The sequence below is a fragment of the Pongo pygmaeus genome, chromosome X (assembly GCF_028885625.2).
Source record: "Pongo pygmaeus isolate AG05252 chromosome X, NHGRI_mPonPyg2-v2.0_pri, whole genome shotgun sequence".
In the NCBI taxonomy this organism is placed as follows: Eukaryota; Metazoa; Chordata; class Mammalia; order Primates; family Hominidae; genus Pongo; species Pongo pygmaeus.
Window position 1 is genome coordinate 155,465,703 of NC_072396.2, and position 26,268 is coordinate 155,491,970.

At 39.4% G+C, this 26,268-nt stretch overlaps 1 protein-coding gene across 6 annotated transcripts in view; it reads left to right on the forward strand.

Annotated features, from left to right (window-relative positions):
- The window catches only part of MTM1 (myotubularin 1), a 109,623-nt gene that overhangs the window by 61,515 nt on the left and 21,840 nt on the right, over positions 1 to 26,268 (forward strand). For all 6 annotated transcript variants that reach the window (XM_054472146.2, XM_054472143.2, XM_054472145.2 and 3 more), the window contains exons 7-10: positions 14,097 to 14,180; positions 16,427 to 16,576; positions 20,784 to 20,972; positions 24,835 to 25,020. In XM_054472146.2, coding sequence (XP_054328121.1) covers positions 14,097 to 14,180; positions 16,427 to 16,576; positions 20,784 to 20,972; positions 24,835 to 25,020 — 609 coding nt within the window. The remainder of the gene's footprint in view (positions 1 to 14,096; positions 14,181 to 16,426; positions 16,577 to 20,783; positions 20,973 to 24,834; positions 25,021 to 26,268) is intronic.

The window sequence follows — 26,268 nt, forward strand, 5'->3', positions numbered from 1 at the left end:
AATAACCTGCACTTTAAGTTATTGTAGGCGTTAATACAGTCACTTAAATCTACCTTTATAGCAATAGGCGCACATGGATTTTCTTGAATTTTAAGTGAAGGTTTAGAGTTTATGAATAAACTCGTGGGATATAGACGCACACAAAGGAAGTCTAGGGCTAGAAGAAATGAAGCCTGAGACCCGGGTGCCAGGCTCATAGCAGCCACTGATGGGGAGACCCTGTGAGGGGACATGTTTGCAGAGCCTTTCTGGTGTGTGGTAACAAGCATGTGCCATTGGAGTCCAGTGGTCTGTGTCTGAATCCAGCTCAGTCACTTACCTGCTTGGTGACCTTGGAAGTCACATAATGTTTATGTGCTTCTGTGTTCTCATCTGTAATGGAGATAATAACAGTCTCTACCCCGTTGGGGTTTTGTGAGGATTAAATGTAAAGTGCTTACGACGCTACCTGGCACGCAGTAAGTACCCAATAAATGTCAGTTCTGTTCTTAGTGTGCCGTTTTCCCAGCAGGTGTAGAGAATAAGGATGATTACCCAGCACACTTTTGCCCAAGACTATTAATAAAGTAATCGTGATAACATGTGGGGCACTTTAAGCTCTTTCAAAGAAAGATGCTATATATAGATTAGTATTCTTATTAACAAACCATTGGTTGTACCTTGAGAAAGGACTCTTTGAAAGTCAGAGCATTATATCCAGAAAGCATCTGACCTAGAAGGGTGAGATATGGGGGGGCAGTGATATTTATGAAAAGAATTCTTCAGAAATGGTTTTCCATGTTTTTCTTTCCATCTTTTGACCCTGCTCAGGCTTACTGCTTTTAGGGAAACATGGCTCATTCAGGTTTATGTTTCTGCACTTGCCACTTTTCTTTGACATTCTGCATTAAGCTCTTTAGCATCACAATATTTCTGTTATTCTGTGAACTAATTAGCAGTCATATAGTTGCGAAATTTTTGTTTTCGTGTGTGTGGTGGGAGATATTTGACCTTCTTATGTCAGTCAGAAAAGACACAGGTGAGGTAACTTGCTCTTGGTAACTCTAATTTCAGGAGAGAAGCAGCTGGGCTGCACAGCCTTTACTGTGGAGACCAGCAGCCTTCTGAGGACTGCTAGCGTAGTACATTAGATTGCATGCAAAGGATGGAAGCAAGGTCTTCCAGACAGCAGCACCTTTGTGAGCAGGGCTCATCAGCATTTGCAGGTGTTTGTTACAGCTGCCTTTGGTTTTCATAGTCTTTGCTGCTTATTTCTTTTTGCCTAGCTTTGGTGAACCACATCAAGCCCTGCCATATGGCTTAAACACTTCCATATCTACCCCGTGTCCTCTCTTGCTCTACTCCAATTGTGCTTACTTGTAAAAAGATTTTCATAAAAGTTAGTAGAGTGCGTTATGGAGGTATATATCTTTTATGATCATTTGAACAACAGGTATAAATGATCCCATGAATGGAGAATTAACATAGGATTTTTTTTTTGTTTGTTTGTTTGTTTTTTGAGACGGAGTCTTGCTCTGTCACCCAGGCTGGAGTGCAGTGGCACGATCTCGGCTCACTGCAACCTTCGCCTCCCCAGTTCAAGTGCTTCTCCTGCCTCAGCCTCCTGAGTAGCTGGGACTACAGGTGCTTACCACCACGCCCAACTAATTTTTGTATTTTTAGTAGAGACAGGGTTTCACCATGTTAAGATGGTCTCAATCTCTTGACCTTGTGATCCGCCCGCCTCAGCCTCCCGAAGTGCTGGGATTACAGGCGTGAGCCACCGCGTCCAGCCAACATAGGATGTTTTATTTTGTGCCTCAGAAATGTGGAAATTTTTATAAATTGCTTTGCAATTTTAAACGAGGCTTAAATTTAGTGGACCCTTACTTTCTGGGCTGATTATGGAATTAATAGATAAAAAGAAACAACTCATTTTCAGAGGGACACTGAAATGAAGTACACACACACACATGCTTTTAGCCTAGATGTGGCCTAATGACTAAAAGTTATGTCTTAGTTATCTGTTTCCTTTTTGGGCAGGACTTTTTTTTCTTGAATCAACAGTAAACTTGGCAAATTGACACACTAGTTATGCTTTTAAGTCTCCTTCCTTCCTGCCTCCTCTAAGACTTGGTCCTCTATTCTCGTTGACCTCTCTGTCTCCACCACCTTCTCCCTCTCAGCCTTGAAATGTGCTTGGTTCTTCTCCCTATTGCCTGTCCTCTGGAACTGACATTTCACCTGGTCTCCTGTAGCATTGTTGTCTATGGTCAGAAGCGTAGAATTCCCCGCCCGCATCCATTCACTCCATAACTCATTGCAGTCAGTCTTCTAGCCCGCTCACTGGAGTGGAATGATTCTTCTGAAAATGACCCAAGGCCCTACAAGCTAGAAAACTTGGTAGTCTGTTAGACCATATGCCTTTCAACTGCACCATCGTTTGACTCTCAACTATCCCACCCCTTCCTTTCAAAGTGGTGCTTTTAAAATATTGAGGATATTTATAAAATATGTATAAAATCTAAAGAATGCTGATTGATGGAACTTTCCTTTGTCTCTCCTGAGATGTAAGCTGGGTAATTTCTTCAGTTTTATCTTCTACTTTGGCTGTGCCTGATCTGAGTTTTTGTTTGCTAAAATTTCCATTGTTATTTTTTTTAATTATGAAAGTTCTATTTGATTGTTTTTCAGATCTGTTTAGCCATTATTTATAATCTCTTCTTCTGTGCTCAGATTTCTCATCCTCTTTTTGACTTCTGAAAGCACATTAAATATAATTTATAATATGCATCTGATGATTACAATACCCGAAGTCTTTGTGGCTTTTTTTCTACCACAGGTGTGTGTGTTTGCTGGCTCATGGCACTTCGTTTCTGATGTGGGTGCGTCTTGTGATTATTGCCTGCAAATTCCTATTCCTTGGAAGTTTATCTGTGGGAATACTCTGAGCATATGACTGAAGGCAATTTTACCAAGAGAGGATTTGTGTTTCTTTCTGCCAGGCATCTTGAAGCACAACTGGTTTGGGACGCTTATGAATTAAATTCTCAGGTTGGATGTTTTTGGGACCATCCAAGTTTTGTGAGTTTGGTCCACATACTACTTAAGGGCTGACTTGTGACTACAAATTTCTAGTGGGGGATGATGGCAGGGATTTGTTTCCTCCCTTGCTTAGCACCGATAATCTAGACAGGAAGCTTCTCTTGAAGTCCCCAGGTGGTCCTTTCCCATTCATCCTTCCCCTGAGTGTAGCACTTGGGAGGTTTCCTCATTTTGGTTTGGCCAGGTCTTCAGGCCCTATCTCCTGTGCCCCAAGAGGCCATGAAGACCAGTTCTGGAAGTGGCCTGAAAGTGAAAGCTGGTGTGTTCCTCTTGCTGTCTGCATTCCTGTTTGCAGTTAGTTTTTGGCTTCTGAGTAAAAAAGTCTCTGTTACATCCAGCATTTTTAGGTGTTTTCAGCAGAAGTCCCATTATGGCATATAGACCATCACATTTGCAGACACCTCTCCCTCTTTTTTTTTTGAAACCTAACTTTCCCCATAGCTTCTGAGATCTAAGTCCTCTGCCTCTCACTTCTTTTCTGGCTCCTCTGCATCCTTCTACCATCTAGACATGGGTTTTCTACAAAAGTCTGTCTTTCTTGCTCTGAATTATGCCCTGGGCAAACTCATGTCCACGAACAGTGCCTTTCTAAGCATGGCTTCCAAATCTATAGCTTTATATTTCCCTGTAGCTGTTATAGAACTTCAGGCAACACCAAAAGATCTGTTTAAAATGACTCTCATATGCCCCAGAAACCCACTCCTCTGTGTTCCCAGTTACTCTTAATATCATCGTCCTCTTGTTCATTCAAATTTGAACATTCGAAATCAGGGCCATCAGAGGTTTTCATTTCTTCCTTTTCTTGTTTTCTTTTTTTTTTTTTGAGACAGGGTCTTGCTGTGTCACCCAGGGTGGAGTGCAGTGGTGTGATCACAGCTCACTGCAGCCCACAGGTGCATGACTCTACACCTGGCTAATTTATTTTTCTTTTCTTTTAGATGGTGTCTCACTGTGTTGCCCAGGCTGATCTCAAACTCTTGGCTTCAAGAAGTCCTACTGCCTCTGCCCCCTAAAGTGCTGGGATTACAGGCATGAGCCACCATACCTGGCCCCTGTTTCATAGCATGTACTAAATCCAGGGGATTCTGCCTCCCCAGCCTGACTTAGTTCATATCTTCATCTCCTCTCTTCTAAACTGTTGGAACATTGTTAGGAGGTCTTTCTACCTCCATTCTGTCTCCTATCCCTTGCCCCCAGACTTCAGCCAGTTCCTCCCTGTCTGTTGGTGTGAAGGCAGACCTCTGTCTCTTTCACAGTGTGGCCCACCTCTCTCCGTTTTTTGTTATCCGTCTTCACTCAGTGGAGTTGAGTGTAGACTGAGATGTTCGCCAGTGGCCATGTATTCTCTGAGTTTGGCTGCCATTTGTGCCTTTTTGTTGTCGTCTTGTCCAGAGTTGTCTTATCCTTCCAGGGTAGTTCAGATACCAACAACGTCCCTCCAAGCCCCATGTGTCAAGAAGTAATCTGGGCATTCTCTGGGCCTCATAGTACTTTCTCTCTCCCACCTGTGGCACTTGGTGCTTTCCTCTCTATGTGCCCTCCTCATCTCTCTCCTTTGGATGACTTCCAACTCCTTAAAAACAGAGGCTGTGTCTTCCTTGCCTTTTTCTCCACTTCATACCTTGTTCATAGTAGAGCCTCAGTAAATGTTTATCGAGTGAATATACTAATGTAAATAGAGTGAATTAATCGGAATCAGTAGCAACCAAGACATCAATGAGAATATCCTGCTTTTTAGAAAGAGCATTTATTCAATAAGTATTTACTTTTTAATTTAAGTTGTAAATAGGTAATATATGTTCATGATTGACAATTCAGGAACTGTAAAAGGGTATACAGGAAAAATATCTCCCTCCCAGCACACTTCAGCTACCTCATTGCCCTCCTCATAGACAACCAAGGTTTCAGTTTATTACGTCTCCACCCAGTGATAGTTTAGGCCTATACACTGAACTGATTCACATTCCTTCCCCCTTGACCCTAATGGTAGAGAGCTGTATACACTGTCATGTAGCTATTTCCATCCACCAATAGACATTGCCCAGTGAATGTGCTTCTGCACCCTATGATCTTCATTCCATGTACTACCTTAATTCCTCATTGCCATATATGGTAACGTAACACAGGTTTGAGGGATTAGGACATGGACATCTTTGGGAAGACATTCTTCTTCTTCTTCTTTTTTTAAACAGTCTTGCTCTGTTGCCCAGGCTGGAGTGCAGTGGCATGATCTCAGCTCACTGCAACCTCCGCCTCCCGGGTTCAAGCGATTTTTGTGCCTCAGCCTCCCGAGTAGCTGAGATTATAGGTTGGGCCACCACACCTGGCTAATTTTTGTATTTTTAGTAGAGACGGGGTTTCGCCATGTTGGCCAGGCTGATCTTGAACCCCTGACCTCAGAGGTGATCTGCCCTCCTCAGCCTTCCAACATGCTGGGATTACAGGCGTGAGCCCCAGCCCTGGCTGGGAGGTCTTTATTCTGCTTACCATAGCAACCCAGTATGTTTTCTGATCTTTTAATCTTTTTCAATCTAATAGGTGAAAATGTAGCTTCCAGTTTTATTTTGCATTTATCTTGTATGAGTAAAATTGAATATCTTCAGGTTTGAGCTATTTGTGTTTGCATTTCTCCATTCTCTGTATCTTCTACCTATTTTTTGTTTGGATGTTTGGTCTTTTTCTTGTTAGTTGTAGGTACTTTTTATGTAATAGCTATAGTGATGTTTAATATGAGTGACTAATATTTTTCCTGTATGTTTTTTGACTTTATGATGGATTTTACTACGGAGAATTGTTTTCTATTTATTTGGTAGCATTTGAGAGTCTGTGTTGAGGGGCTCTTAAACCACCTCCACGTGTGGTGATTCGATAAGAGGACTCACTGGACTCATATTGTACTCACAGGTATGGCTTATTAAAGCACAAGGATACAAAACAAAACCAGCAAAGAGAAAAGGCACATAGGTTGAAATTTGGGGGAAACCAGGCACAGGCTTCCAGAGTTCTTGTCCAGTGGAATCAAACAGGATGCACTTAATTCCTCCAACAATGAGTTGTGCAGCACATATGAGATGTTGCCCACCTGGGAAGCTCATTGGAGACTTTGTGTCCACAGTGTTTATTGGGGCTGGCCATGTAAGCACCCACTGCCTAGCACAAGCAAAATTCCAGGCTTCCAGAAGAAAAGCAGGAGTTCAGTGTAAACCACATTGTTTATACAAACAGTTTGGGCACAGTGAACCAATCTTACCAGTGAGGGAATGGTGAGAACTCTGCTGAAATCCAGATTACCAAGTGTCTGGCAAGGGCCAACCATGTATGCAGGCCTTTCTAAGGAGGGCAGCCTCAGGCCTGCCATGTTAATTCTTCTGCACCCTTTTGTAGCTTCTGAGCTTTCTATCCCAATTAGGAAGATCTTCCCTACTCAGACTTATAAGGAATTATCTCAGCCAGGCGTGGTGAGTCACGCCTTGCAATCCCAGCACTTTGGGAAGTCGAGGCAGGCAGATCACCTGAGGTCAGGGTTTCGAGACCAGCCTGGCCAACATGGTGAAACCCTGTTTCTACTAAAAATACAAAAATTAGCTGGATGTGGTGGCGCATGCCTGTAACTCCAGCTACTCACGAGGCTGAGGCACGAGAATTGCTTGAACCTGGGAGGCAGAATTTGTAGTGAGCTGAGATTGCTCCACTGCACACCAGCCGGGGCGACAGAGTGAGTGAGACTCCATCTCCAAAAAAAAAATTAAATAAATAAATAAATAAAATAAATTATCTCATATTCCTCTAGTAATTTGGTTTCTTCCTTAAAATTTAAGTATTTCATCTATTTGGAATTTATTTGGAGTTAAAGTATAAGATATGAATCCAACTCTTTCTTCCCCTCTTGTTGCAATATCATTTGTTGACTAGTTTGCTGATTTGAAGTACTGTCCTTATCTCACACTAAATTCCTCTGCATGTTTGATTTTATTTCTAAGAGGTTCTCGTTGCATTAATTATTCTATTCATGCACCAGGTGTGCTCTTTTAACTATTGAAGCTTTATAAGATGTTGCACTGTATGGTAGAACGAGCCTCCCCTTGTTCCTCTTCTTTTTCTTTTCCTTTCTATTGTTGCTTAAGCAATTACAGAATGCTACATTATGGCTGTGCTCAGGGATCTAGAGCTGATACCCACTTCCTGTTCCCAAGGAGTGCTGTTTTCCTGGGTAATGCAAACAAACAGATGCATATGATACAGTGGTGCACAGGATGTCACAGGAGCACAAAGGAGGGCTTCCTAGAGGAGTCAGATTCTGCAAGATGAGTAGGAGCATTTGTCAGGCAGAAATTGACATGCCATACCGAAGGAACAGTCTGTGGGCATGCAAAGAGGCCGCACAGATGCAGGCTGAACTCACATGCAGTTTGGTGTCCGGGAGCACAGCGTGCATGTGGGGGTACCAACAGGAGATAGTGCTGGGGACAGAGGAGGCTGGGTCAAAGATTGCAGAGCCTAACATTCCCCACTCAGAATGTCTGCTTTTTATCTGAAGGGGAAGGGAGCCATTTAATGGTTTTAAGCAGGAACGTGGCATGATTAAATTTCCATTTCAAAAAGATTGCTGGGCTGCAGTGTGTGCAGAGTAGGTGGAGGGGACGGGAGTGGAGGAGAGAGGAAGACCATTTCTGGGGATTTTTGCTAGTCACCCCAATCCTTGATGATGAGGGCTTGAAATGGGGCAATGGACAGGGACTCCAGATGATGCTTTTGAGAAGGATTCAGATGGTAAAATCAGTAGAATTTGGTGGTTGACTGAATGTAGTTATGAAGGAGGATAGGATGATAGGGAGGAATCCACCCTGGATAACCAGACCGATGGTGGGGCCAGTGGTTGAGATGGGGAATACAGGAGGGGAGTGAGGAAGAGGTGGCAAGTTCCATTTTGGATATGTTGAGTTGAGAGTGTCTGTGAGACAGCCAGGCAGAGATATGTAGGAGACAGATGACCACATAGATCCAGAGCTCTGGCCTGGGGAGAGCTTTATTTGGTAGGCCTGGATCACATCCACATCACATCACTAGCATTTTCATAGATGTGGCCAAACTTGCCAGGAGAGAGAACTACAGTGAGAAGAGGGACAATGTATGAACCCTCAGAAATCTCAGTCTTAAATGATTATGATAGTGGACAAGTTGTAAAGAATATTCTTTTTTCCAAAATAGTTTCAAATGACATTTCAAATGTACATTTGTAGTCCTTTCATGAATAAATAGGTACGTTTATATATGAAGACAATGATGACACAGGAATATCAAGCCATTTCCCCCAGAGGTACTGATTTAGTCAGTAGTAGAAATAGGATTAGGAGAACTGTTTATGCAAACAAGTATAATTGGTAATTTATGTGCTAGCTGCTTTTGACCTGTTATCTTTTGTCAGGTTTTTGGAATAACTGCATCAAAACTGATATAAATGAACTTACTGTGTCAAGTCGTGTGAAATATACAGAAAGCATTATCTAGCATTAGGGCATTAGAATTATAAACTTTACCACATATCAGTACATCCTATGGTTCTTTAAAATTTTAGGCTTTCCCCTCCAATTTTAATGAAAGCATTTTTTTCTTACATGAACAAGTCTTGTTTCTAAAGTTTAATCTAAAAGATGAAAATAAGGTAATTTTACATTACTGTACCCTTAAATGGTAGATGGAAGCTTTTTAAAAAGATGAGTGTCTTTAATTTCAGAAATCAAATTCGAAAAAAAAAAAAAAGCTAGCTTCAATTCCTGTTCAAACGTTGCAAAATTTAATCCAGAAAGAAGCAGTTGGGCCAGATGCGGTGGCTCACGCCTGTAATCCAAGCACTTTGAAAGGCCAAGGGGGGTAGATTGCCTGAGCTCAGGAGTTCAAGGCCAGCCTGGGCAACGTAGTGAAACCCTGTCTCTACTAAAATACAAAAAAAATTAGCTGGGCGTGGTGATGTGTGCCTGTAGTCCCAGCTACTCTGGAGGCTGAGGCACGAGAATTGCTTGAACCCAGGAGGCGGAGGTTGCAGTGAGCCAAGATGGCACAACTGCACTCCAGCCTGGGCGATAGAGCCAGGACTCTGTCTCAAAAACAAAAACAAAAAAACAAAAAGAAGCAGTTAGTAAGTGGTTCCCTGAAGTTTTAAGTTTAGGTATTTGGAGACATAGGTCATTAAGAGTCATCTTCCTGAAAAATCACATTCATCAGTTGTGCCATTGCGTGCTGTTAACATCATTTGGAAACACTTTTAAATGTTCATATTTTATCAATTTATTCCCCTGATTATGAGCTGGACAGAGCCTATGACAGTGACAGACAGCTGTCCATCCTCAAAGGAAACTCAAGAATTAAGATTTATAGATTCTGCTTAAATAAACAAAAAATCCAATCTAGATGTTTTAAGGTAATCAGTGCATCTTTATATAGGTGCCATTTAAAAATAATGGCTAATTAAGTGAAAGCTAAAATCTGTTGTCATTTCAGAGTCTTTACCCCGACAAGTTACAATGATAAATGTAGCTAAATTAAAATGACAAGTTATATTCCCTATGTCAGAGCTGTTTTTATCCCTGGTGTGAAATCAGAGAGTTTCATCTCAAGTTTGTCCTTTAACATTTTTCAAATGTTACATTGTGCTATTTTTAATCCAGAAACAATGCACATGATTACTTTAAAAAAAAAAAAAAAGTCTCCATGTACAGTATCTCTTGACTAGTAGGGATCTAGTGAATTGTGAATTGATGAAATGCCCAAATACTAATATAGAGCAAAATTAAGGAAGACGTGACTTGCTCACTTGAGGAAGGTGAGGGTGGCCATTTGAGAGTATCTTCTGTCAGTTTCCTGATTTTGATATTGTGCTAAAAGTTATACAAGATGTTAACACCTGGAGAGGCTGGCTGAAGATTTACTTCTTGTGAATCTATAATTATTTCAAAGTAATTTAAAACAAACTAAAGTAGCTCCCCAACAGCTTGACCACACAGAATCTTTAGGCTACATTCCTGAGAGTTCTGGTACATCCCACATGGCCCTTCTAGGACCATGGAGGTAGAAAGTCACCCCCTAGAGATTCTGGTTCAGTAGGGGTGAGGCAGGGCACAGGGCATGGTTTAGCATCTAGAAAAAGCAGCCCACTTCACCCCCGATTCTGAGGCAGAGCCGTAGATAAGGACCACACCCTAGAAGAAAGCCACGTAGGACTTGCTGAAGCATCAGCTGAAAGGTGATGCTCAGCAAAACATCTTCTCTGTCCTAAGACTTTGCTCGGTTGGGACTGAATCGCTCTTGAATTTTCCATAGTCGATGAAATCAGTACTTGGACGTGTTCATTGAGTAAGCTTTATCATTACCCATTTAGCAAACAAGACGCTCTGCTTGATGGTTATAATGGAAAATACTTGAGAGCCAGAAATTAAGGGTCAAAATTGACCCAAGGTTATATTTAAGAACAATAGTTGAAAGTGTCAACACATTAATAAAGTGTTAAAGAATACATTGTCTGGAAGAGAAAGTAAATGACAGCTAAAAACCACAAGACGTATAACCTATTCACTTTAGGTTTTAACAATTTTGAAATAGGAGCTTTAGTTAGGCTTGTAACAAGTTACCACTTGTAGGGAATTTTATACTTTTTGATAATGAGGTACAGATGAATGTGTTTTGTTATTGCTTTATTTTTGTTTTTGTAATAATCCAACTTTATGTTACTCTGAGAGCCTATATTCTCTTAATCTTTAAGAAAAAAAGAAAATGTATCTGAAAAGTGAGTTCTCGTACTTTCAAGTTTAGAAAATGGTGGTATTGGCTCTTTCAGACTGCTCACTTCAATTGAGCCAAGTAGCTTATGGAAAACTTAGTTTTTAAATAAAAACACCACATAAACACTACCTAGTGATGCTTTTTGAAAAATGTTTTTCTGTGTTTGTAAGCTAATTTATTTGAATGGTGAAAATATTGGTTTAAGCACCCAGTCTTTTCTACCCTAAGCTCCAATTTAATATTAGATGTGTTGCTATGTGCTTCATGAGGAGAAATATTTGGCTGTTGTGCGATTCATAATTCTTCCTGAAATATCTGGGGTCCAAGCCTGGCTCTTAGCATCAAGAGTAAACTGGGAGTTGTTTTTGTCACCAATTCTAATAGACATGTTTCGGGTTAAAGGATACCAGTTAGTTGACTCATTCTGGATATTAGTCAGAATGTGAAGCATCATCATAGAAGTGATCTCATGAGCGAGGCCATCTGATGTGTGGTTACCATGGGGACATTGTCTCAGTCTCATACTAATGACAAAAAAAAATTGATGTTGCTTCTGTTCAGGTTCTTTTATAAAACAAGGAAGTTATGTAGATAATTTTTGTTTAGGCCATATAGCTTTGATCTTCTGATAACAATTTTATAAACTTAGAAATTTTCATGTAAGATACAGGAATACTGGAAGCAAAAAAAAGAAGGTGCTTTAACATTAGGGATTGAAAAAATAGTAATTTAGGTTGAAAATGCTGCTTGAAAGTTAATGCTGATAGCATTACTACACATGATGATTTTTTCTGGAAGGAAAGCTTTATCTGGGCCTTCAATTGAGGAATTTTTCTCTTTGGTTTTTAAAAGCTGCCATATTCACTTGAGCTTCTTGGGAAAGATGCAAATAACTAAAACAAATGAACAAAAACCATGTTGAGGTCAGGAACTTATTTCAAGAAAGCAAGTTCTAGGTTTTCTTTTAAAGTGACAGTAGAGCCTTAGGTCTCAAACCATCTACAACCATGTTAACAGTACATCACTCAAATCATTCAACAATCCTGAATGTTTACCTGTGCCAAGTACTGACCAGCGCAGTATCAGATGTTCACAGTAATGATATATTGCCGAGAGAATGCTTAGGCATGTCCCATATATTCTGTTTATGGATAAAGAAGTGCACCAAACATTTTAGTGCTATTTTCGCCCAAAGTCCCTCTGTCTTTTAATTTAAACTTAACAGAAATCACTTATTTTTCCCGGTAGTACTGAATAATTAAGCATTGCTGTGGATTCAGTGTCAGGTTAAAGCCTCAGTGCATCGCTTAGCTAGGTCAGCGTCATTACCAGTGTGTGCTTATCATGCCAGCCATCCAGAATAAACAGCACTTGGGCCTAGCGCTGCCAGAGTTGAGACCTGCAGAGTGTGCTGCATGCCTGGGAAAGTTTGAGAAGACATTCTGGAGAGCATGCTCTTGGGCAGTTTTCACCTTAAACCTCTTGCCATTCACATGCAGAAAACTGTTGCTGCTGAAAGATGCTTTTCCAGAAATACACTGTGTTGTAGGGGAGGGAACACTGGTGTTCAAAGCGATTAGTCTGATGACAGAGGAAAATGGTTGGGGAGGGAGCTACATAGAGGAAAAGTGCCCAGACGCAGCGCCTCCAGAGAAGATGGTTGTACAGGGGCTGTGTGGGCCTTCATGTCTTCATTCGCTCAGCGAGCCTGTGTTCTGCCTCCCTCTGACCAGGCGCCATTGTAGTTACTGGGGATAAAGGATGGGAATGAAGCAAGTGTGTACTTTCATGGAGCCCATGTTCTAGGGGAGGGGATAGTATATATGTACAGTGAACAAGTACATATGTAATATGTCAAATGGTCATAAGTGATAGGGAAAATCAGATGGGAATAGGGAGTGCTGTTGTGAGGGTAACATGTTTTTTTGTAGGGTGTCAGAGAAGGTCTTACTGATTAAGATTATTGGATCAGAGATGTGAGAGAAGTAAGACAAGAAGCCATGAGGTAAACGTATTCCAGGCAGATGGAATAGTAGCCGCAAAGGCCCTGAGAGTGGCATGTGCTTGGTGCCTTTAGGGAGTGGCACAGGAGGCAGGTGTGACTTACGTGGAGCGAGTGAATCTGAGAGCAGAGATGTGGCGGGGGAGATGGCCAGATGGCAGACAGCTGCATAAGCCATTGGAAGGACTTCCACCTTTACTCCTTGCAAAGTGGAAAGCTACGGGAGGATTTGGGGCAAGGAAAGGACTTGATCTGACCTACGACACTGTCACTCTGACTTGAGAAGTACAAAGATGAAAGCAGGGGAGCAGTTAGGTTTTTATAATTAACCAAGTAAGAGATGATGGTGGCTTGGACCAGGGTGGTAGCCATGTGGTGACAAAGATGAATCCAAGGTTTTCAGCTCAATCAGCTGGAAGTCATGTACTGAAATGGGGAGACTGTGGGAAGAGCAGGACTGGGTAGGGGGAGCCAAGGGTGTTTGGCTTTGGATGTGTTAACTTGAGAGTTCTCCAGATGCCTCTTAGGCAGTCTGGTGGGGTAGTAGAGTGGACACTTGGATAGCCAAGTCTGGAATTCAGAGGGGATGCTGGAGAATGATAGGTCCTTACTAGTCACTAGAGTATGGATGGTATTTGAAGCTATCATGTGTATCAACAGCACGTTGAGGGTGAGTATATATAGAGAAGAGGTGAGAGGTCTGAGTCCTGTCATTTCACAGAAACCAGGACATTGATTCAGAATTCACAGAGAACAGTTAGCTCAGAGTTTTCTTAATATCCTGTCTTTTTAAAAAATAAACACGTCATTGTTCCCTTTTGAGACAGTTGCACCGTTTAACAATAATTCCTGAATTTTATTTTTCTTTCTTTCCTTCTTTCTTTTTAGTGGCTTGTACCTGATCAATTGCTAATACTGTTTAAAATTGATAGGCACTTTTTGGTCTGGTAATCTGATTTTTTTGTGGAACATCATTAAAAGAACAATTGAGAGATTTATAGCCATAGAAAATTGAGTCTTCTTTCTATTACTCAAGATAGAAGTTAGCGTAAGTCTGATCTGAGTTTTCCACTGTTTTTTTTGGGGGGGTTGTTGTTGTTATAAGTCTTGGTTTGGGTTGTAATTTCATGGTCGGCAAATCTGGTGAAATTTATTTTGCGAGAAATCAAAGGATGTACTATAATAGTACACTATTCCTTCACGCTGAACTTTATTTATTTTTTGCCTTTTCTAGCCATTATTTGCATTTTTAAATGAAGAAAAGTTTAATGTGGATGGATGGACAGTTTACAATCCAGTGGAAGAATACAGGAGGCAGGTAAGATGTTAGATGCTATTGTCTGGTATGTGATGAACCTGAAACATGCATTATGACAGTATGTCATCAGCCATGCTTTCTGAAAATCAGCGACATCCTTGCTAAATATCTTTTCAATGGTGGTGATATTATCCACATTTTGTACAATATATCTCATTCTATCTATTAATGTATAACTTATAAGCTCATTCCATTGCCATATGCAAGCTGCATCGAAGACTGGATCACTAAATTCTATTTCCTTCCCTATATGAAGAGCATCAATTTTGTGTTGTTTATGAAATGAATTAAATACTTAGGATTTAGAAAAGTCAAACATTTTAGAAGTTACACTTTAGGACTTGATGTTGCTATGTATATGCATGTTTGGGAGCTTAACTATTACTTGCAGTTAGATTTAAATTATATTCATTTCAGTTTGCAGATTCAAATGAATTAGAACTGTTTTCCTGTAGTGATGTCTTTTTCAAGGAAGCTTTGATAAGTGTACATTATAATTGCCTTTACTGCTCTCTTATATGAATGTCACCTACATGCATGTTTATTTGCTATAATAAAGGCAAGAGGCTTGGTCTCATATTGCTGTTCAGGAACAAAAGTCTCTTGCAGTATTTTTGTTAAGGGAATTCTGTGCATAATAGGTAACAAGAGCCACAGTGTGACCTGTGGTGTAACCAAATCTGTAGATAGCTAGGAGTTGTGCAATGGGATAATTCACAATTCTTGTTCTACAAAGCTCTTAAGATAATTGAAAAGTTTTGTTGAATGAGATTTGAGAATCAGATCAAGCCCATTTGCTTTATATGAAAAGGTAGTGAATATAAAGTAAAATCGTAGAACCCTAGACTTGAGAAGAACCATCTAGTCACCACCTTCACCATGAAAAACCTGGATTGGTTTCCTTTTTTAGTCTTAATCAACGGTTTGCATATTCATGAACAGATTTGATGCTCTGGAATTTGGGTGCAGGAGTTTAGCTTTAGAACATATGTGAGATAGTATATCCTGTTGCTTCCATCAGTCACGTTTAGACTGTTGAGTTTTCTAAGGCTTTGCACTCCTCCCATTTTAATGGCCTCAGTTCTGGACTAGCTATTGAGGCAGAAGAAGGACCATGAAAACATTTTGCATGTTTTGGAGACCTCTGTAAATGATGTATTAAAATATTTTTACCTTATTTTTGAAGTATTACTGATAACATTAAGACTTTTTTTTTTAGTTCAAAGCTTCTAGCTTGAAACAAAACAGTTCCTGTTTTTAAGATTGCATGCATATATGAACTGTTGAAGGTATTTTGTTCTAGACTGCCATTATATTCAATCTTTTTTTCTTATAACTTTCTGATGGGACTTATAACTGTCTAATTGGACTCAGCATCAGACTCAACATCTGTTTGGTCCGTGGTCTCTAGGGCCAGACCTAAAGAAAAGGTACAATGTCTGTCCCCAAAGCAAACACCCACATAGCTCACTTTTGTGTGTGTATCTGTGCATTTGTGAGAATGGGGAGAGAATATTCCACCACCTCTGGATCTTTTCCATACTAAATACAATTTTGTGGGGGAGATGATAGGATGGGAGGTGTCTTCTGTGTCTCCCTGTCACATTAGCAGTCTGCTTAAAATGCAAATGACTGTATTTCTCACACAAACTATAGGGCAATCATCGATTCCGAACAACTTGATTGAAAAAAACTCATCGGAGGTGGCGAAATGAGCCTCCCCAGAGGGGTTTTCCTTTACTTCCCCTCTGTGATTTTCTTCATGAGCTCAGCCTCTTTCCACTTTGGAGCAGACTGAAGCATTCACTCTATTTTGAGCAGGGAGAGGAAGTTGCCTGATCTCTTTTCTACCCTCAGTTAGAGCCAGATTAAGATGAAGCAGGATATTTTTTTAGGGGATGGGAGGGGTGCATGGGCGGGGGATGAACTTGGGTTTATCTGTGTGGTACAGGTAGTAAAGAATATGTGGACACAAAATAAAGAAAGACGAGTTCCTTTGAATTCAAGAGAATCTGTATTTACAAAGTATAGTTTAGAACTGTAAAAACCACCAATGTTTTGTCTTGTGTTCTTACGTTGTCTGGATTATTGATTTGGCACCCTTATTATAAATAGGTAGACCGTCATCACCCTGTGGTCAAAGAGGCATGTGCACATATTGCTAGAAGAAAGAAAAGAGGCCTAAGAGGCCAAATCCAGAGATGAGGTCAAGCAATACTGACTTGAATTTCTTTTTTTCCTCACAGGGCTTGCCCAATCACCATTGGAGAATAACTTTTATTAATAAGTGCTATGAGCTCTGTGACACTTACCCTGCTCTTTTGGTGGTTCCGTATCGTGCCTCAGATGATGACCTCCGGAGAGTTGCAACTTTTAGGTCCCGAAATCGAATTCCAGTGAGTACTGCAATTAATGTTTCTCTTGAAGAACACCTTTTAGTCCATAAGAATGGTAGTCATGTAACTTAGAGAAACGGTCCTTTTGGAATTATATCCCAAAAAATACTTACTAAGTGCTTTCTGAGTGCAAAGTACCATACCAGATTGGAGAAGAAGTGTGCCGTCACCTGCCTTCTAGGAGCTTGCAACTAAGGATCAAGAATGGACGCAAGTAAAGAGCTCTCTACGAGAGAGGGGCTGCAAGTAATGGGAACCAAGTGCTGTGTGGAAGGAAGCAAGGAGGGACAGGCTCCTTGTGGCTTTTGTCTTTGTGGCACAATACATGATACTATATGATAGGCTCTTGATAAATGTCAGATAAATCACGCTGGAAAGAACACACTGTCTTGTTATAAAATGTGTCAGCACAGACTTTGACATATACTCACCATGAGCTCACCCCCGTCACCTTTGCAGGCTGCCCCAATACCATTGTCTAACTGGAGTCAAGTATAGATTATTCCAGACACTATCCATACGGTATCACTGCACCTAGTTCACGAAGCTCTCTTTTGGTCCTTAAATATTAAAGGGCATGTCATACTGTCTAACATTGACAAAAATTGACTAAAAATTTAGGTATTCTCCCCTGCTAATTTTCAGGGTCTGTCATAAGTACATTGGGGTTTTATTTTTTTTCCCTAATAAGTAAATGTTTAAAAACAAAGGTTGAAGAAATTAAGACTTAATGTCACCTTGCCTTTTTCAAGTCTAGACATTTTTTTTCCTTAAAAGGATATTTGTGCAAAACTTTTGTATTGTCAGCCTAATATGAATTGTAATTTTTTTAAATTCACTTGTTACACACTTCTAGCCATAAAACCGCAGAAGTGATGCTGTGTTCTCAGTGCACCACCTTAGGAGACATGCTGTTGATTTGTCCCGTTATTAGTGATGTTAACTGTGATTATTCTGCTAAGGCAGTGTCTGTCATGTTTTTCCACTATAGCACTACTGTTTTACCCATTGAAATTAATAAATGCCTTATGTAATGATTTTTTTTTAATTCACTTGCTTCTCCAGTTAGTAGTGTCTGTTCATATCTTCACGATATAAATTGTACTTGAAAGTATGTTCTTTAGCTCATGTTGTTAGAACATGATGCTAATGAAGCTAGGGTTACAAGTTCAGTCTTCCTGTGCTCTGTTTGGACATGCTCTTCTGTACCATAGCCACAGACTACACCCCTGCCCTGGCTGGCTGGCTGTCTTGCTAATACATGCCTTGCTCACAAGGACGACTGGGCTAGGGTAGCCTGGCTCAGTTTTCTTCATGTATTCATTCAGTTCATATTTATTGAGCATCTACCGTTTCATTTGTGTATATGGGTGAATTCCATGGGATTTGAAACAGAGAAAATTAAACAACTGTGCCCTTTCCACCATGCTTGGTTGCCATCTTGATCCAGTAGTCCCCATTATTCTGAATAGAATGAGTGTCTACTGTAGAGCAGATAGAATTTCTTAACTTTTTATTTAGTCATGTTATAGATCCTTCTTACTTTATCATGGCCACCAATTTGTATTTATTTTTTCTAAAATAGCTTTTATAGGAAAGACTGAGTTCCCCATCACCTCTACATATTTATAGATCTACTATTAGGTACTATTAAGCATGGTAATATGTTCTTTGCAGTATACTTTCTAACCACCCGGCTGTTGGCTAAGTCTCAGAGCTTTGCTTCCACCCAGAAAACATATGTGCCTTTAATGTGAAATCATTAATATCTGATAGTCGGTTCTTTTTATAAAAGCTCATGTAAAAATACAAAAGGAAGTGACAGGAAAGGGATCTTATTTTGCATGTAAATAAGATACAAACTATAATAAAATATCACTGAGAAATTTTATTTCTCAGTAGAGAAATAATCAATGTGCATTAAATGTTTCCATTAATGGATATGTATTCTCTTATTCTCAAACAGATTTGTCTTAATTTTATGAGTCTTTAATGTACAAGTAATGCACGTTCATTTTAAGCGTTATAAAAAATACTGATAAGCAAAAAGGAGTCTGCCACCTAGTGAGAACCAGTGTTAACACTGTTGGTATATATCCTTTCAGACTTCCTTCTAAGCATATATCTGCACACACACACGCACACGCACACACACACACATATATATATATTTGAAAAAAGTGAAATTATTCTATAATTTGTGTCTCAGTTTATAGAAATTATTCTATAATTTGTGTCTTTTTCTATCTAGCAATATCTTGTGAACAACTTCCCATGTTGCTAAATATGATCCGCTCATATGCCAGTGTGTAGATGTACCATGATTTAATCAGTTTTCCATTGTGAGACATTCAGCTTCTGCTTAATCTTTTGCTATTATAAATAATGCTGTAATAAACGTCTTTCAGTGGTTAGATATTTGTGTACTTAATTATCTATGGCTTCTAGATATTAATTTTAATAAGAATAATACAGTGCCATATACTGTAAAAGCACTTATGGTAGTTGACACTGTGAAATGAACATTATTTGTACCTGTTTAGCTCTGTAATAAGCATCTTTTTCAAAAAGTAATAAGAATCCCCCCTCCTGCAAAGAAATTAAGAGGTGAAACAACTCAGAGGAGTAGCATTTCCTAACATGGCATCACAAAGAGAAGAGGGTGGGAGGAGGGAGGCCATTGCCTATGGCCGGACTGAAATTTACAACTTGATGGGGTCTTTCTCAAATAATAAATCTTTTAAATGTGTAGCAAATTGCTCCTTTAAAGTGGTCTCATGTCTCTTGTCTCTCTTGATACCAGGGCCATAGAGGGAAGGGAAGGCAGATCTCGTATGTGCTGTGCATTATAGATTGGAAGGTGGAGGTTTAGGTCCCGCTAGTACCTTCTCCAAGGCTCCCAGTTCTGAGCCTTTGGACTCTTATTAGGCAGGGGCTACGATGGTGTTTTTAATTCATCTCTAGCATGGTGCAAGGACCATATTTGTTCTGAGAATGAATAAATATTATTGTATAATCTTTTCTCAATAACCTGTTGTCATTATAAACACTCATTTTTATAAACATCAATGTTTGTCATTTGCCATCGTGGGGTAGGTAACTTCAGAGACATCAGGGAATTTGGTGTTATGTTGAGTGAGCCCACATGATTATGCCTCTTTAGTTCTTTATATCTGCATTTTGTAGTTTTTGTTAACTGCCTGCCTCTATAAGCTAACACGAGCCAGTGTTTATTGCAGACTTTCTGGGCATTCTTCTTCAGGCCACCCATCAACCCTATGAGATTATATTATTCTCCCCATTTTATGGAAGAGGAAAGGGAAGCCAGAGAAGCTGCGAGTGAAATGTCTGAGGTTAGAGCCACGGCAGAGATGGCACTAGACCCCAAAGTCCACATTGTCGCCCACTGTGCTGCAATTCTCCAGCTTCCCATTTTTAACAGCTTTATTGAGATCTACTTCGCATACCAAACAATTTCCCATCTCAAGTGTACAATTCTGTCGTTTTTGGTATATTACATTATTAGCTACCTTTTACGTGTATTACTTTTCACATGCTATGAGCTTGGCAACCAGGGAGCAAATGTACTAGACTTGTGTATAAAATTAGAGAAGACAGGTTCTGAATCAGGGCTTGATGAGGTCTCCTAGGCATTGGATGTCCACATTGCACTGTGGAGACGAGCAGATCTTCGCCCTTTGGGCTGTCCTGAGATCTGTTTTGCTCTGCTCCGGTTTTCTTCCTTCCTGTGTTAGATTCTAGAATTGAGGCTGTCGGGAAAATGATCTGTAGACAGAGTTGGTATTATGAGAAACATATCGTACCAGAGACGATTTCCTTTACCTCTCACTTTTTGCCAAAGCTGCTTCTATATGATAACAAATCCAGTGCAAGCTACATAATTAAAATAGGATCAAGCTTTCAATTTCCTTTAAGTGATACAACTATTTTTAGGTAAGCAATTAATTTATATTGGATGTGGTGCTAATTAAGAAAAGACTGGTAATTGTACTGTTTCTGAGATATATTATTAAATGCATGTCTCTGGGCACACGCACACAGTGAGATTGCAAGTGAACAAGTATTCTATTTTAGCACAATCAGTTTCACTTCTTGATAACTGTCAGTGCTTTACTGTTTTGCAGTTTTAATTGTTTGCTTGTAGATTTGCTTTCTTGATAGCTTAAACTTTCTGACTTAACCATAGGTGCTGTCATGGATTCATCCAGAAAATAAGACAGTCATTGTGCGTTGCAGTCAGCCTCTTGTCGGTATGAGTGGGAAACGAAATAAAGATGATGAGAAATATCTCGATGTTATCAGGGAGACTAATAAACAAATTTCTAAACTCACCATTTATGATGCAAGACCCAGCGTAAATGCAGTGGCCAACAAGGTGAGTGGACTTAATGATGTGCTGGACACTTAGCTTACATACAGAGTGCAGTGTTTTCTGTGAATGTTTTTGCCATGACATAGAAACACATGGGTTTAAATTAATAGTTAAGAAAACCAGTTCTCTTAGATAGAAAGTAGTTTTAATCACAAAACTTAAACAAAATTGAATACATCAAAATCAAATGCAAATAAACTTTAGGTAAATAGGCATGTCTAGACTGTAATAAAATTGGGTTTTGGCCAGGACCTTGGCAGGAAAAAGTTAGATTCGCTTCAAAGCCCTTTCAGCTGTGGATGATCACTCATTGTGTACACTATTGGGGCATCTGTAAGGAGCTATGGGAAGCTGTAATTATTAAAATACTAAATTTGCATGCTTACTCAAACACTCCCTCCCCCATACCCGTATATACTCACATATGTGTATTCTCATTTACATAAGATAATTCAAGAAATGAGTAGATCCCGTATGTGAGTTTTCCAAGCACAAACATATACACAAAGTTGACCGTTTTCAAAGAAGTCTGTCTCAATTGACTTTTTGCTGTAAGCAGAATATGCGGAATGCACTTAAAATTGATTAGGGTCATCATGAACATCAGTGACTGCACAGTGTTGCCTTCAGAAGCTGCTGCAAGGTGTATGGCTGTTTGCTGCTATACTAAATGGCCCCAGATTGATGTGCATTTTATGTTCTATTTCTCCTTTTTGTTGTTTTTCTTTTCCTTCTCCTCCCATCATTGCTGTCACTTTCAAATGCTCACGAGGGGCCTGCCCCAAATTGCTCACTCCCATTCCAGCTTTCAGATTTATTGTTTCTCCTCTGCTGTAGGCTTAAATTTCATCATATTTAATACATTGCTTATCCTGAGGTTATTTGTCTAGCATCTTCAATTATTCAGAACATAAGACAAGAACCAGAAAGCAAAACAAGTTCTTGAGCAGCTCAGATAGGTGCAGCAGCTTCCTAATAGAATCTGTGATGTCTGTCTGCACTAGGATGTGTCAGACTGCGTGCATGCAGAGCTCAACTCTTGATTATTTGCACACAGATCTTCTGTCCTACACGTTTAATCCTGAGCCACCTCCCCATCCCCATGCATGCTTTTAAACCAGCTATTTGTTACTATGGTTGTTTTTTGGTCCAGAGATGATTTTGAAATTATATGTGAAGCAATCAGTAAGTTAAATTGACAAGTAAATTAGGAATCGTAAGTGAAACACTCAGGAAATTAAATCTAAATCTAAATATCTTCTTGGATTGTCCTTAATTTTATATATCTCTGTACCTATTATCTTTCATATATATTTCAGGGTGAATACATATATATATATATATATATATATATATAAAATGCAATATTTTCATGTACATATTTAGCCTGAAATAGATATGATATAGCATTACAATGAAGTATTTACAAAGAATATTTTAGAATATTAAAATGCATGAAATGGATACACTAATTAACTCTAAAGCTCATTCTAGCAATAGAATTCCTGAAGGCCTTTTTAACACTCAGGAAACAAGCCTCTATTTCTAGTCCTCTTAGGAGTCAAGGGAAGGAAAATATCAGGGAAAAAGCCTAAGCTTTGCAGATCTCTTGTCATTCTTTTAAAAAGCTCACTTGTTTCCCCCTCCCTCTGCTGTGTCTCTCTGCTAGTCGCTAGTCGTCTATATCCATAGCAACAGGCCCATAGACCTTTACATCATCGTCCTAGGTAATCTACATTGTTCTTTTTTGTTGAAGAAAGGAAAACCAAAAAGAATACTTCAAAAGTAACCAGAGATGTAGAATTTGAACTTTCAGGAACTCAGTGTATGCTTGACTAATTGATTGTTGCCCTTTCTGACCTTCTGTTCTCCGTGGACCTAACTGTTCCTCCCTTACAGATATTTAGAAATTTACATCCCCAGATGCAACAAGCAATGGCACATCATTTTAAATTAAACAAAATCCAAGGATTGGTGAGATCTAGCAGCAAGCCGCTTCTATTTTTGTGGCAGTACATCGTGATGAATTAATGTGGAACTGTGCTAATGTCTGTTTTTACCAGAAACATTAGCGATGAGTAATAAAGTATATTTTCCCTTTTATTTTTTCACTTATTTTCAGTTATTTATGAAAAGAACTCTAGTTTCAATAATCTCTTTGAAAATCACCATAACTATTTAAAAACCGCATGTGTAGAGAAGCAGGAAGAGGAGAAAGTGGCCCACTTAAATAATAAATTGCTTATTTATTAGCTAATAACTTTTTTAAAACAACACTGTGAATGTTTACTGTCTGCTTACTAGTGATACTATTTAGAGCAAGCTCTAAAGAAATACTTCTGCCTAACTATATTTTCTTGCCTAGAGTCTTTGGAGACCAAGATCTCTGGCTTTTAACATAGGTCTCCAAGTTTGAAACCTAAATGGATGGTAGCCTTACTTCTGCAGGAAACCTTTCTTTGTGACTAACTCCAGGAAAAAACAAAAACAAACAAAAAAAACCCTAAGTTTCTTTGGCCCTTCTATCCATGGCTACAAGCTTATATTCCTTCCATTGTTGTTAATAAAGAGAAAATAGCCATATTGTAGCTATGGCACATTTGTCTGGTGACTTCTCCTTTCCTCTTCAGCCCCAGGCAGATGTTTCCCTGTTCTGTTCCTACAGGCACTCTGGAGTTAGTATAATATTGCTTTCTTTGCAAGTCTCAGAACTGTTTAACTTTTTCTTAAAGGGCCAAAGGCCACGTGTTCTATGCCATTTCAAAACGTTTAAGCAGAATGCAGCCAGATTCCTAAATGAAACCATAGCATCTCTTTTTGTCAGTGTGGAAAATGGGCACTCTTCACCATGCTGTGAAGATGAACCAAAGCCTGCCCTGGCAAGTTAATACTTGTGGTTGCTGCAGTAGGCAGTAGCCATCTTGTCTCCTCTTGAAATCTTTTATTCTTTCAGAGTTCACTATGTGCAGTAGCTCTGTCATTGGTGTTTGCATAGCAGAGAAATAGTCATGGTTTAGTAGAAAAAGTTCGAGCTTTGAAGCCAGACTTAGACTTAAATTCCACTTATTACCTATGTGACTTAGGGGATAGTTAACTAGCGTCTCTGAGTTTCTGTTTTCTCATTGGCAAAATGGAGACAGTAATACCTATCTTGCAGCATTGCTGAAGGGATAAAATTATGTAAAGCAAGAGTCACAGTACCTGGGATGTCATAGGAGTTCATTAAATAGTGGCTGGCATTAGCTATTATAATAGAGTGTGGTTCCTTTAATAGTATGAGACCTAGGTAATATTATCCCCTATTTTACAGGAGAGGATGTTGAGGCTCAGAAATGTTAATTGCCTTGTCCCAGATCACATGGCAAGGAGAAGCTGAAGCTGAGCTGTCAGCCTGAGTCTGACTCCAAAGCCTGTTGTTTCCCTCTAATGCATCACGTCCTACGTGAGTGCTGTTACAGAGCCAGAGGTGCCTGCTGCTGCCTCAGTCTGGCTGCCTCCCCACTTCCCCCTGAAGAGTACTATTAGAGATACAAAACTAATGGAGAACGAGGACCTTTCACAACCTGCTTTTGCCTTTCCAGATCCGGAAGAAGAGCTATTAATTATAGAGCATTTTGAGGATGATTGTTTTCCTTAGGAATACAGATTCCCCAGGAAATTGCCAGCCTTCTGTCTTTTTTTCAACTCAAAGTATGACTAATGTTTTTGAGACTTACTGTTGGCTAGGAAGTTAAGTCACATCAATTATTCATTTAAATTGGAGGGTTTGGGGTTATTTGGAGGACAAATAACTAGAAATATTTGTGTAAGTTTCTGATGAAATAGAAAACTCAACTGATTGTTTGTATTTCATGTTGTTTCTTAGGCAACAGGAGGAGGATATGAAAGTGATGATGCATATCATAACGCCGAACTTTTCTTCTTAGACATTCATAATATTCATGTTATGCGGGAATCTTTAAAAAAAGTGAAGGACATTGTTTATCCTAATGTAGAAGAATCTCATTGGTTGTCCAGTTTGGAGTCTACTCATTGGTTAGAACATATCAAGGCAAGTATATTTTGTGAAAATATTTGCGTATATAAAAAAGAATGTAATTGTTTAGTGGAATGGAGATATTTTTAAATTCCTTAAAAAAAATGGACATTGAGAGATAAACTTTGTAGTAGAGGACCACATTTAACAGTTTTATGTTGCTTTATAATTTGCTTACCTAAATTAAAGATTTCACATCATCACTCCAGAATATATTTAGAGTTTGCAAAGACATCTCTTTCCATCTTTCAGTATTAAGTCCTTCAGTCTTTCATGCAGGTTTATTTAGGAATAGCCAATTTATTATCTAACCATTACTGGGTATGACCTCTTTGGACCTAGATAGAGGTGGTCAGTTTTGGTTTTTTTGTTTGTTTGTTTGTTTGAAACTAATCTCAAATGACTTATCTTAAAGAATTGGTTTTGTGTTTTATTATTTTCAATCCTTTATCCTGATAAAGGCATCAATAATCCTCCACTTTTTAAAAAGTACTTGAAGCGATCTGAGGGAACTAACACTTTTAGAAACCATTTAGTTCTGTAAACAAACAAAAAGCTTTAATGTATAGGTGAATTATTAAGATATATTCTGTAGTCAAATTTTGTTTTCCAACTTACCCTTCATCTGCAAGTGGTGGCATGCTTTTCTCAGCTAGCCAGGCTTATCCTCTTGGTGTCATCCTACATTTCTTTAGCTCCTGCACCGAGCTAATCATCAAGTACCACAGGCCCTTCCTTGGAAACATGTCTGTCACTCTCATAGTCCCCTCACCCCCACATTGGCAGCATTCAAACTAGGCCATTACTACCCCTATCTTTGCACTCTTAAAATGGTTCTGTTTTCCTTCCCTCTCGTATCTATTCTATAAGCAGCTGACAGAACATTTTCCTAAAATATCCTGCTATTCCAAAACCTCTGGGGGCTCCCAACAGCCTAACCTGACAGCCACGCCCCTGTTCATCTGCCTTCTGCAGGTGTGTTAGATTAACCTGCAACTACAGAAATCCTTACTCTTCCTGATTCCATCTCACGCCTGTTTCTGGGCCTTTGTCTAGGTTGTCCTCTTTCTCTAGAATGGATTCCCCCATTCTTCCACTTTCTTCAAGGACCAGATCAAATCCCACCGAATCTCAAAGGGAATGTTCTTTCCACTGACTTTGCTATACATTATGTCTCTTTTTACACATACCTATCATCTCTTCAATCATATGTGAACCTCCTTAAAGTCTTATACCATTTTCCCATTCACAAGGTCTAACATA